Below are 14,517 nucleotides of genomic sequence, written 5' to 3'. Positions count from 1 at the left end.
AGTGTGTTTTATTGTGGCGGGGTCCAGATGGCCGCGTGATCTCTGAACAAACCAACACGTCCATCAAAGAAATCTACGAAAAGCTGCAGAAAAAAAACGACCAAGTGTCCATCGGTTCCAGATTTAAAGGGACAGTTCCAGTATTTAAAGGCTCAGTTCCTCCAATTATCACTGGGACGAGGATTTTTTCACTCATCAGAAAAGTTTAGGAGCAAATATTGGCCTGAAATGAGGATTTGGATCAGATTAAGACAGGTTTACTGAAAATACAGGTGATTCTTTATTTTATATTTCTTCAGATATTTATATATTTTTTACTGATTTTATTGTAATTTTCTGCTGCGACATCTGTAAATGTACCTACTGAAGGACTAATAAAAGATAATCTAATCTAATCTATTAGATTGTTGTTAGTCTGTCGTTCATGTTGTTGTATTTTTACGTCTGTCACCTCCGCCGTGACCTTTGACCTTTGACCTCCTCTCTCTCCTCCTACTGTTTATCTGCATCGATCCACGTCAAACTGTGAGACGACGGAGCGTGAACGAGCAGATGCACCGAAAAAAAATTAAACAAACCCAAACCTGAACAAAACAACAACAACAACAAATAAAAAATTTAATAAAGAACCAATTAGTGGCAGCAGTCGGTCTGTTGGACACGTTGGAGAGCAAAACGTCACCGTGCATTTGGCCCGAAGCAATCTGCTCCACAATATGTTCCACTGTTGTCATTGTACACCCCCCCCCCCCGAAGCCCCTCCCCCATCCACCACCAGAACCGGTCCTTCCCTAATCCATCATAAATCAGATCAAATAAACGGAGTCTGTGTTTAATACGTGAGAATAAATGAATGAGACGAGTTTATTTGTCATGAACATTAAATAAATTTAACACCATCTGATATGATAAAAAAAAAAATACTAACACATACTGACCCATCATGAAGGTTGAGACATGTCTTTAAATATATATATATATATATATATATATATATATATATACCAATTTTATAGTAATTTTCTGCAGCGACGTGTAAATTTATCCACTCAAGGACTAATAAAAGATGATCTGATCGAATCTTATATCTTTTCTTTTGTCTTTTATCTTTTATCTTAATTTCTTTTATCTTTTCCTTTCTTTTTTATCTTATCTTTCATCTTTTATTTTTTCACTTATCTTTTATCTTATTCTTTTTTATCTCGTCTTTTCTTCCATCTTCTCTTCTATCTTATTTTTTCATTTATCTTTTCTTTTATTCTGTCTTTTATCTCATCTTTTCTTCCATCTTTTCTTTTACCTTTTTTATTTACCTTTTCTTTTATTCTTTTATCTCATCTTTTCTTCCATATTCTCTTATCTTACTTTTTTAATTTATCTTTTCTTTTATCTCATTCTTTCTTTTATCTCGTCTCATCATCTTACCTCTAATTATCTCATAACATTATAAAATGTGGTTAAAGGTGATGTTAATTTTCTGTATTAATAAGTTCTTGCTTTTATTGTGAAACAATTTTCGACTTTCATTATGAAAAGTCAAATAAATATGTACTTACACCAACAAAACTATGATTAATATTCACTTACAAGTACAATTTAGTCGGAATTAATGACTTTAAATAAGGATTTGTATTGTATTAAAGCAGGTTTAATAAACATGCAAAAAAATAAATACAGTAAAAGTCCATTTGAAATAAATGTTTTTAACGAACTACACTTCATACAAAACTGTGCAAAAATAAAGAACTTTTGAATTGTCACCTAATAAAATCTGACCTTTAATAACCTGAAGGTTCACCTGGACACCTGAGTTAAACTGCAGTGTTACTTTAAACTTTTCCATATTTCACTCCAGTGTTGTTTCCTAGTGTTAAAGTGTTTGTTTTAATGCCTTCACTTCAGTGTCAGTTCATTAAACTAAAAACAGCTGCAGAGGTTTAAACTCCCTGACGTCCTGAACCCATCTGTGCACCTGAGTCCAACCTGAACGCCGTTCCACTCCGTCTTTAACTGCTGTTGTTTTTTTCTTTGTGTTTTTTAAAGGGTCGTCCTCCAGCTGCTGCTCTGGGTCCAAACATCCGACAAATCCACACATTCCAATCACACTGATGTGTGATTAGACAAAGACCGGCTCGTTTTCCCACAGATTAACCGACGATAATCTGATGAAAAGGTTAACGAGCGTTTGGGATCAACAGACGAAGCCCCGACAGAGTCAGAACAGAGGAAAAAAAACACTTAAAGATGAAACTGTCCAATCCTGAGAGCGACAGAACATCGAACCAGGAAGAAATGGAAGAAATATATAATATTAATAATAAGAAATATATAATATTAATGTAATAGGTATTATTAATATTATTAATATTCTGAAATCAAAGTCAGAATTTTGACTTTTTTTTCTCACAATTCTGACTTTTTTCTCAGAATTGACTCCCCCCCCAAATTCTGACTTTTTCGTCCAAATTCTGACTTTTTTTCCTAACAATTCAGACTTTTTCCCCTCAGAATTCTGACTTTTTTTACTCAGAATTCTGACTTTTTTCCTCCTCCTCCTCATCATCATCATAATAATAATTATAAATATTGGACCTTAATTTTTTTTTTCCCAGTGGCCCTAATCCTCTTCCGTAGTCATCATGTGGTATTCTTTAGGGTTTTGGTTTTTTTAGAAAGATGTTTTTAATGTGTTTTAATGCAAGGAAGACTTTTATGTGATCTAAAAAGGAGTTTCAATGTGGGTGAAAAGCAAAAACACATGAGAAAATAAAGGTTATTCCAGATACTGACCACGTCCAAACATGGCATTAGATTCAAGTAAATATATTCATGGATAAACCTCAGAAAGAATTGTTAAACGTAAAGGCTAATTCAGTTTATTATCCTCTGGATTTTACCCATCATAACACACACAGTACCTAGCATTAGCGTTGGTGTTAGCGGTTAGCATTGTTAGCATTAGAACTAATTGATTTTAGTGACATAAACCAGAGGTTTAATGTGGGTGAAAAGTAAAAACACATGAGAAAACACACGATAACGGCTACGTGTCGGTACATGCTACAGGCTGCCTGTTGTTTTTACAATGAAAGGGTCAGAAAATGTCTTAGCCTTAGCGGTTAGCATTAGCATAGCATAGCATAGTATCAGTGAGCTGTCATTGAAGGCTCTGGACTCCAGATCTTCATCATCACCGCGGTTTGGGTTAAGATTTTAACATGCTGGCTTTAGCAGTTCGCATTAGCAATATTGGCATTAGAGCTAATTGTTTTCAGTGACCTAAAAAGGAGTTTTAATGTGGGAGAAAAGCAAAAACACATGAGAAAATAAAGGTTAGTCCAGATACCGACTACATCCAAACATGGCATTAGATTCAAGTAAACCTGTTTATGAATAAACCTCCGAAAGAATTCATTATAAACATATTCAATCTGATCTATGGGTGCATTTATTTTTTGCTGAAAAATGGTTTTTGACTTTACGTTGGACTGAGTATGTTTTAATCCTGTTGTTTTTAACTTCATCATCACATTTGGACTTTTCTGTCTGTTCTCTGACGGTTCAAACACTTGAAATGTCCCGTACAGACCAAGGTTTGAATAGTTTTGGATTTTTCATTCTAGTTTAGTTTTATTTAGTTTGGACCTTTTTTTCTCTATTTCAGTTTGTTTTAATTTGTTTTTAGAGCAGTTTTTATTAGTTTTTGTTTTTTTTTTCCAAATGCTAAGTTTTAGTTTAGTTTTAGTTTTGTCGTATCTTTTATCTTCTTCGCTGTCGTATTCACATAAGACGACTGGAAACCACAAGTTACGAGAAGTGACGGATCACTAAGTGTCGTATGGTGACAGCAGATAAAATTGCTAGAATGAAATAAATCGATTTTATATCAATCCGACATTGACAAAGATGAAAACGAAGGGAACTTTATCCATAATTTTTATCCGTTTTAGTTAGTTTTGTAAACACACAATACAGTTTCAGTTAGTTATCTTTTTTTTTTTCTTTTAATTATAGTTTTTATTTATTTCAGTTGATGAAAATAATTTTTCAATTCTAGTTTTCATCATTTCGTTAGTTTTCATCAACGATAATAATCTTGGTTCAAACCCTCCCTCTGTGGGTTTTAAATCCGTGGATCATCGGTTCTTTTCATATTCAGTTGAGAATCCACAATCAGAAAAATGAAAAAAAATGACCCGTTATTTCATTATTCACATACAAATAAAAAAATAAAAAAACCCTAGTTGTTTTTCATTTTTCTGATTGTTTGCACAAGTTAAAAACTGGAAATAATCAAAACGGACCGAATGTGGGGTTCCATGTTGACATTTTTGGGATCAGATTTGGACGTTTCGGACTCCTCACAGTTTCAAAACGTCGTGTCTTTTCAGCGTCCCTTCGTCCAGAGGAAACCAGAGGACGTTCCTGCTTTGTTGGAAAAACTACGGCAGCTGATGGAGGACAGACTTCATGTCCTACGGTGGACGGACGAGCAGGTGAAGGACACACACAAAAAACCCACAGGTGGAACCATCTGGTGTCCCACCAGGAGGAGGACTGGTGCCACTACAGTTTACATACAAGGCAATTGGAGCTTTTTTTACAGTTTTAACCCCCCCCCCCAATTTGTTTGTTTGTTTTTTTTTATCCGTTTGTTAGTTTTGTAAACAAACAATACAGTTTCAGTTAGTTATTGTTTTTTTTTCTTTTAATTATAGTTTTTATTTATTTCAGTTAACGAAACTGTTTTTTTAATTTGAGTTTTGGTCATTTCATTAGTTTTCGTTAACGATAATAACCTCGGTACAGGTGCATTCATTCGTATTAGGTCCATATTGGTCCAGTTTCGAGGCTGATTCTCCGTCTCTTGTGCGTCTCCAGTTGTGTGTATTATTGTGACGTTGTTGTCGTTTGTTGTGCAGCAGACGCTGCAGGCGGTCTGTTTGTGTTTGTGTTTAAGCTTCAGCAGTGAAACTGTGATGACACTTTGACAGGTTTCCTCTTATAATCAGACTTCCAACCAGGTTTGTGCTGCAGCGTTTCCTGTCACCGCCGTGTCAGACCATTACAGGCTTTGTGTTTTTAGTGTGTGTGTGTGTGTGTGTGTGTGTGTGTGTGTGTGTGGTGTGTGTGTGTGTGTGTGTGGTGTGTGTGTGTGTGTGTGTGTGTGTGTGTGTGTGTGTGTGTGTGTGTGTGTGTGTGTGACAGACAGAGCCAGATGAGCAGGCAGATGTTTCCTCCGTCGCCACGCCGACTGTCTGAGAAAGACTGACAACAGCTGGACCCATGCCAGACACACAACACACACAGACAACACAACACACACAACACAACACAACACACACACACACACACAACATGACACAACACACACACACAACACAACACACACAACACAACACACACACACACACAACATGACACAACACACACACACAACACGCACAATATAACACAACACACACACAACACACACACACACACAACACAACACACACAACACAACACACACACACACACAACATGACACAACACACACACACAACACGCACAATATAACACAACACACACACACACAACACAACACAACACAACACAACACACACACACACACAACATGACACAACACACACACACAACACGCACAATATAACACAACACACACACACACAACACGACACAACACAACACAACACACACACACACACACACAACACGACACAACACAACACGCACAATATAACACAACACACACAACACGACACAACACACAACACAACACACACAATACAACACAACACACACACAACACACACACAACACGACACAACACACACACACAACACAACACACACAACACACACACACAACACACGCACACAACTCAACACACGCACACAACACACACACACAACACAACACACGCACACAACACAACACACACACACAACACAACACACATGCTAATGTTGCTAATGCTAACCATTAACCACTGAAGCCGACATGTTAAAGTCTTCACCCTGGAGTCCACAGACTTCAGTGACAGTATCAGACATCGTCTGAAACTTTTATTGTAAAACAACTAAAGGAAATCTGAGCGGCCTGTAGCACGTACCGACATATATCTGGTATCTGTAAGAACCTATATTTTGTCACTATTTGTGGTTTTCATCCACATGAAAACTCTGGTTTATGTCGCTAAAAACAGTTAGTTCTAATGCATATCATGCTAATGCTAATGCTAATGCTAGGTACTGTGTGTGCTATGAGTAAAATCCAGAGGATAATAAATGACCTTTATGTTTTATCAAAAACCACTGACAATAAAACAACAAATACACAAGAACACAACTGTTGTTTTTAGGTTAAAGTTTGTTTCAGTTTAGACCAAAAGTAACTCGGTTATGGACTGAAAAGATGGAGGTCAGAGCTAAAATAATACAGATGAAATGAATGCCATGTTTACAGGTAGCCGGATATCTGAGAAAAAAAAACAAAAAAATGTAATGTGTTTTTGCTTTTCATCTATATGAAAATTTCGGTTTATTGCACTGAAAAAAATTATGTCTTAAAAGTCGGTCCAAACTGTAGATTTGGTAAAACTCGTAAAAGTACATCAACATGATGTGACCTCAGTAATTAGAAAATGTAAGATTTAAAAAAAAAAAAAATCAAATACATTCACTTTTTTGCCCCCAAACATTCACTCAGCTAATGGCTAACAGCGGCTAGCATGCTAACAGTTCATTCAGATTTAGAGGAAGTTGAAGTTATTTTAAGACCTAAAACACCAGTTTATTAGATTATTCAACTGATAATTATACAAAATAATTTTTATATTGGTGATGTTTGTAGTATTATTATTATTATTATTATTATTTTCCACTTTTTCCAGAGCTAATTCACAGAACCATGTGATGCGTACATTTTATCTTCCACTTTCTATCTTTTGTAATTGAATTATTAAAGAGAATGTAGCTAACCTTTTATTTTTATTTTTACTTTTACTTTGCATCATATATTAGACAAACATGTATTTATTCAGTTCAAGCTCCACCTGAAACACTTTATTTTGAAATATGAACAACAGGAAGTTTTATTATTGCACATTTCAGATCCATAACTTCGTTCTTCTGAGGTTTGTCACTATTTAATAAAGAAATGTAATAAAATCTAACTTTTTAAATAAACTTTGTCTGCAGAGGTGTGTTTAATATGAGAAACAAACATGACAGTGGGTTTAATCTAACAGAGTCCAGGATATTCATAAACATGGACCTCTTATCCTGTGAATTAACTATATTTTATTATAATTTTCACCTGTATTTCTGAACCATGATGTTAAAGTCCGTCTTAGAAGTGTGATTTTAATCATATGGGACTTTAAATCAAATGGATCCAGTTGATTTTATATAAACTACATTCACTTCTGGATCTGCACCTGAAGGGGCGGGGCTTAGACAAACCATGTGACTCTGAACCAGGAAGTCCCTCTGTATCTATGGTTGCCATGGTAACACACTCACACTAGATATTGCTCCATAATTAAACGGAGCTGAGTCGCTCTGATGAGTGTGTTTGTTGTTTGTTCTGGTGCAGATTCAATCGTCATGTGACCGAGTCCCACCGACGTCACACACACTTTTTTACGTCTATCATTGTCGTTTACTCATAAACACAGTTTTCAGACGTTCGCTGTCGTTAACTTTACCATGTTGTTGGTGTTTCCTGCTTCGGTCTCGTTCTTTCCCTGCATGATCTGCTCCGTCCGTCCAACAGGTTCCTCACACCTAGAACACACAGAACATTATTTTTACCTCCGCCAGGAGCTATTGTGATCACTTTGCTTTGTTTGTTTGTTTGTTTGTTTGTTTGTTTGTTTGTTTGTTAGCAACTTCATGGGAAAACTCTTCCCTCCATCTTTCCCAGATCTTCCCCACAGATAGGCCTAGGCCCTGGGACCAGCCCAGTCCATTTTGGTCCCAGTAGGACAAAGTTCAAGGTCACAGCAAGGTCACAACATCTACAGTTTTCCATCTGTCATCACTGAGACATTTTCCAAAATTCATCCAAAATTCCAAACGACTCCGATTCTCCTCCAGTTGGATCCACCTGTAGCTTAGAACAATCTCTTGTATCTGGAACTAAATTGTCCACATCCACTGTGGAATGTGGACTCTGTGGACATTTACACTGAACATTGAAAATCCCATTTCCCACACATTTAAAATTAGAACTCAACTAATATTGATGTGAATTGAATATAATTGGACAGACACATGACTGGTACCAGATTCAACTGTTTCTGTGTATGGAACAACCTGGAAACTGTTGGATTTAAACAGAAAGAGTCGATCCACACATGCACACTGTTCAGGGTGAAGGAGGAGCTCTGAGTTCTGAACACTAGTTATTATTATTATTATTATTATTATTATTATTATTATTATTATTATTATTATTATCATTATTATCATTATTGTTATTATTATTATTGCTACTTTATTACTTATTACTAGTACTTTCTAATGTGCTATTGCCTGTTTTTTCACTACTGTTTTTATAGTTACTGTTATTTTCTTGTACCCGTCGTACCCGAGGGTTTTCTCTGTCAGTCGTCTCAGTCTCTGTGTCTCGTCTTCGTAGCGTCGCAGGTCCTGGGTCAGCAGGTCATGGAGCGCGCTCAGTGCCTCCTCCTGGAACAGCAGCTGCTCTGATCGGACCAGACGCTCGCTGATGGACGCCTGAAGCTCCTGACAAAACTGAAACTGAAACAAAGAGGAAACAGGTCAGAAACAGATCTGAAACAGATCAGACATGAGTCAGAAACGGGTCAGAAACAGGTCGGACTTTACTGAAGGTTTGATTCAACATGAAACTAACGTTAAATCATAAATGAACTGATGTATTGAATCTAAAGCATAAAAACTTTTATTCTTCCATCCAATACTGAACTAATAATAATAATAATAATAATAATAAATGGACACTAGAAGGAACAAATAAAAAAGGAACAGATTCAGTTTGAGAAATGACTAATTAATTTTCATAAATTAATTAAAATGAAAAAAGTTTGATTTTTTTTTATGTTGGAAACTGCAACTAAAAAATAATAGAATCCTTTTTATGTTCTTGAAATAAAAAAAAAAAAAACAAGAAATGAAAAACCTCTAAAACCAAAAACACGAAAATTATCATCAATTAAAGCACATTTTAATCACATAGACATTCATTTTTCCTGTTTTGTTTTTTTTTTAAACCGTGTTTTAACCTTTAAATCATCTGTGTTTATTCACTTAAATATGTATTTATTGATGTCAGATGCGTTTAAGGACTTTTCTTACGTCTGAAATGTGATGTTGACAGTTGGTCTTCTGTCGTTCGTGTTTCTTCTTCTTCTTCTGTAAATGCGATAGTTCAGCGTCCAGTCGTCGTTGTCTGCCTTCGATCTGAAACAAACTGAAAACAAACGAAAAAACAAGATTATCGACGTTTTTCAGACTCAATTTACAAAGAAACGTCGAAGAGCAGGTTCAACCGTCGGGTTTCCCCAAAACTCAACCAGGGTTTATTTGACTTATGTGTTTTTATGGCGTAAAAGCTGAATGTGTTTGATCCACAAACACAAAAATATTCAGTTTAATGACAAAAAAGACAAAAAAGATTAAATAAAATAGACCGAAACCAGGAAATTTAGATGTTTTTCCTCCAAAAATTACACAAAAATGAATTAAAACAGATCACTTAGTTTATTTGTGACTTTAAAACATTGAAAACTAACTCTGACCTCCTGTGTCATCTTTAAACCATCTTTAAACGTGTTTATTTTTATTTTTAAGGCTTTAAAAATGGAAAATAGGATGTTTTTACTGTTGTTAAATGTGAAAGTGAAGCAAAAACATTTGTGTTTTATCTTCAGTTTTACTTTGAACTTCATCATATATTACATTTTAAAGCCTGAAATGTAAAAATGAACACGTTTAAAGATGGTTTAAAGACGACACAGGAGGTCAGAGTTCAGTTTTATATGCTGTCAAGTAGCAAATAACAAACTAATGGATTTGTTTGAATTCATTTTTGAAAAACATCTAAATTTCCTGGTTCCGGTTTATTTTATTTCATCTGTTCCAGTTTCTTTTCTCTTCTTTCACCTTAAACTGAATATTTGTTGGTTGTGGAAACTAAAACTGAACCTAAATCTGCTTCAGTTTCTTGTTCAAACCAGTTTTTATTGTAGTTCCACTTTCTGCCACCGGAGGGAGTTCACCTCCTGCAACTGAACCATAGGAACCAGAGAAGAGGAGGAGAGGAGGAGGAGGGGAGGAGAAGAAGAGGAGGAGAAGAGGAGGAGAGGAGGAGGAGAAGAGGAGAAGAAGAGGAGAAGGAGAGGAGGAGGAGAAGAGGAGAAGAAGAGGAGGAGGGGAGGAGAAGAAGAGGAGAAGAAGAAGAGGAGGGGAGGAGAAGAAGAGGAGGAGAAGAGGAGAAGAAGAGGAGAAGAAGAAGAGGAGGGGAGGAGAAGAAGAGGAGAAGAAGAAGAGGAGGGGAGGAGAAGAAGAGGAGGAGAAGAGGAGAAGAAGAAGAGGAGGGGAGGAGAAGAAGAGGAGAAGAAGAAGAGGAGGGGAGGAGAAGAAGAGGAGGAGAAGAGGAGAAGAAGAAGAGGAGGGGAGGAGAAGAAGAGGAGAAGGAGAGGAGGAGAAGAAGAGGAGGAGAAGAGGAGGAGGGGAGGAGAAGAAGAGGAGAAGAAGAGGAGAAGGAGAGGAGGAGAAGAAGAGGAGGAGAAGAGGAGGAGAGGAGGAGGAGGGGAGGAGAAGAAGAGGAGGACAAGAGGAGAAGAAGAGGAGAAGAAGAAGAGAAGGAGAGGAGGAGAAGAAGAGGAGGAGAAGAGGAGGAGAGGAGGAGGAGGGGAGGAGAAGAAGAGGAGAAGGAGAGGAGGAGAAGAAGAGGAGGAGAAGAGGAGGAGGGGAGGAGAAGAAGAGGAGAAGAAGAGGAGAAGGAGAGGAGGAGAAGAAGAGGAGGAGAAGAGGAGGAGGGGAGGAGAAGAAGAGGAGAAGAAGAGGAGAAGGAGAGGAGGAGAAGAAGAGGAGGAGAAGAGGAGGAGAGGAGGAGGAGGGGAGGAGAAGAAGAGGAGGACAAGAGGAGAAGAAGAGGAGAAGAAGAAGAGGAGGGGAGGAGAAGAAGAGGAGAAGGAGAGGAGGAGAAGAAGAGGAGGAGAAGAGGAGGAGGGGAGGAGAAGAAGAGGAGAAGGAGAAGAGGAGGGGAGGAGAAGAAGAGGAGAAGGAGAAGAGGAGGGGAGGAGAAAAAGAGGAGAAGGAGAAGAGGAGGGGAGGAGAAGAAGAGGAGGAGAAGAGGAGAAGAAGAGGAGAAGAAGAAGAGGAGGGGAGGAGAAGAAGAGGAGAAGGAGAGGAGGAGGAGAAGAGGAGAAGAAGAGGAGGAGGGGAGGAGAAGAAGAGGAGGAGAAGAGGAGAAGAAGAGGAGAAGAAGAGGAGAAGGAGAGGAGGAGGAGGAGAGGAGGAGGGGAGGAGAAGAAGAGAAGAAGAAGAGGAGGGGAGGAGAAGAAGAGGAGAAGGAGAGGAGGAGGAGAAGAGGAGAAGAAGAGGAGGAGGGGAGGAGAAGAAGAGGAGAAGAAGAGGAGAAGAAGAAGAGGAGGGGAGGAGGAGAAGAGGAGAAGAAGAGGAGGAGAAGAGGAGAAGAGAAGAGGAGGAGGAGGAGGAGAAGAGGAGAAGCTTTGATGAACAAACTGGAGAAGACGTTAAAGTGTGAGGATGAAGGCGCCCAAAGGGATTGTGGGAAATATGAGGCGACGCCTTAACGAGGTCATCGATGGTTTGGACGATGAAACCGTTTATGAATGAATGAATTTACTGGAGAAAAAGTCTGAGTTTGATTCAAGTCCTGGATATTTTTAACAGTTTTTAGTTTTTTATTCAGTAAAAAATAACCTTGAACAGAATCCAGTTTAAGTTAAAGGTAGAAATAATCAAACACAACATCATGTTTTCCCTCAGTTTAGTCTGACAGGCTGCGTTTACTGATTAAACAATTAATAAACACATATTCATCATATATAAAAGTTAAAGATGTACTTTTATTCAAGTAGACCCAACGACATGTATTTACAAGTTTTATTTATAGTAAAAAGGACTGTTTAGGTCAAATAAAACAGACTTTATAGCATAAACACATTGTATTTATGTAAAAAAAAAAACTGTTTATTATTATTATTATTATTATTATTATTATTATTATTATTATTATTATTATTATTATTATTATTATTATTATTATTATTGTTATTTACATTAAGTCATTTAGTAAATAATTAAACTCATAAACTGTTTAAAATATGGTGTAATTTTATAATAATGAACAAAAAAAATAACATTAACTGAGGTCAAAGGCTCATTTTATTAATTATAGAAAAAATGTGGTAAAATATGCTTTTTTAGGAAACTGTTGTGTCGTTACTAAACTTTATTATATTTATATTTAATAAAAGATGTAAATGTGTAAAAATGAAATAATTTTACATTTTTTCTGCAGAATTTTCATTAAAAAAATGGAAAATGTTCAACTTTAAACCAAGCTCAATGAAAAATGATCAAATAAAGCAGTGAGTTCAGATTTCATTTATCATATTTATTCATGTGTTTAGATTTTTGTTTTATTTTTGAGTCATTTTATTTGTTTTATTTTATTTTATTTGACCCACAGATGTTTTAACCATATAAAAACAGTTTCATTTCTATTTAATTTCATTTTGTTTGTTTTTTTCTTTAGTTCAACAACAAAACAAAAAACCAACTGAATATTTACGGATGCGATTCCCGTTGCCACGGTAACCCAACTCCTGACGTCAGGTTTCAGATTCATTTTCGTCTTGAATTTAAAGCTTTAATGCAAATGAGTGGAACTGTCAGCTGTCAATCACAGGCACCGACAGCCAATCAGACGCTTTCATTAAGACGGAGAGCATCAGCCCCCGCTGAGAGGAGGTAATTAACACACACAAATGCACACACACACACACACACACACACACACACACACACACACACACACACACAACTATACACATGATCAAACCCACACTGCCAGCTGTCATCGTGTGTATGTCTGTTTGTGTATGTGTGTAGTTGTGTATGTGTGTGTGTGTTTGTGTGTCAGTTTGTGTGTGTATGTGTGTAGTTGTGTACGTGTGTGTTTGTGTGTCTGTTTTCCCTCAGTATTGAATACAGCTCCATCATTTCGTGTCCGTTTGTCACAAACTCATTTCTCTTCAGAACTGTGGGTGAAAATGTGACTGTTTTTTACATTCATGTTTGTCCACACTTTCAGTCGTTGTGCAGAAAAAAAAATCATCAGTGTGTGTCTGTGACACCGCCTCCATCAGCAATGTAGACATTTATATATGTACAGGATGGATATATGTATGAATATATGTATGTGTAAATGTACATAAATAATGTATATATGTATAAATGTATGTATGTGTAAATATGTGTATTTGTAAATGTATAAAAAAATAATGTATATATCTATAAATATATGTATATGTAAATGTACATAAATAATGTATATATGTATAAATGTATGTATGTGTAAATATGTGTATTTGTAAATGTATAAAAAATAATGTATATATCTATAAATATATGTATATGTAAATGTACATAAATAATGTATGTATGTATAAATATATATGTAAATGTACATAAATAATGTATATATGTATAAATGTAAGTATCTGTAAATATATGTATGTGTAAATGTATAAAAATAATGTATATATGTTTAAATGTATATATGCAAATGATGTACATATGCATAAATATATACCAAAAATATCCAAAAATACACTAAAATATAGGCTAAAATATGCTAAAAAATATACACAAACTATGCAAAAAACAGACTATTACACAGAAAATATATTCTAAAATGTACTAAAATAGACAAAAACTATGCAAAAGTACACAAAAAACACAAATATACACAAAAACACACCAAATATATGCAAAAATCAGGAAAATCTGACTGAATCAAATTAAAGGAAACTAAAATTGTTTTACAAAAATAGTGACTGACAGTAAAAACAAAAAACAAAAAAACTGACAAATTCAATTCTCCCTAAAAAACACCAAAATATGTTCAAATATCGCATTCACTTCGACATTCCCAGTTTTCAGCCACGTCTCAGACTCAGTTAAACATTAAAATATGACATTTATGAAATCTGACGGTTTATTTTCATCGTTCATGTTTCGATTGTTTGTGTTTCTGCTCATGTGAACATTCATCCATAAATGATCAGCTGATCTGCGCTGACCTTTGACCTCTGAGGTGCTTTTCCTGCCTGTCCAACGAGTTCATGGTCGATTTAAGGTTTGACAAAGAAGAAAGACGATGGAAAAAAAACGAAAAAAAAAAGATGAAAAAAACAGAAAATAAAAGAAAAAAGATGAAGACACAAAAGACTGAAAACAGGAAGAAATGAGACGAAAAGGAAAAAAAAAAAAG

At 36.0% G+C, this 14,517-nt stretch overlaps 1 protein-coding gene across 1 annotated transcript in view; it reads right to left on the bottom strand.

Moving 5' to 3' along the window:
* The window catches only part of LOC115416351 (uncharacterized), a 64,708-nt gene that overhangs the window by 30,362 nt on the left and 19,829 nt on the right, over positions 1-14,517 (bottom strand). Inside the window, exons 5-7 of the mRNA XM_030130095.1 lie at positions 9,345-9,459; positions 8,587-8,768; positions 7,712-7,790 (exon numbers count right to left, since the gene is read on the bottom strand). Coding sequence (XP_029985955.1) covers positions 7,712-7,790; positions 8,587-8,768; positions 9,345-9,459 — 376 coding nt within the window. The remainder of the gene's footprint in view (positions 1-7,711; positions 7,791-8,586; positions 8,769-9,344; positions 9,460-14,517) is intronic.

Source organism: Sphaeramia orbicularis, unplaced genomic scaffold (genome assembly GCF_902148855.1).
Source record: "Sphaeramia orbicularis unplaced genomic scaffold, fSphaOr1.1, whole genome shotgun sequence".
Taxonomy (NCBI): domain Eukaryota; kingdom Metazoa; phylum Chordata; class Actinopteri; order Kurtiformes; family Apogonidae; genus Sphaeramia; species Sphaeramia orbicularis.
The sequence above is the reverse complement of the archived record's forward strand: the minus strand, read 5'-3'. Positions and strand labels throughout refer to the sequence as shown.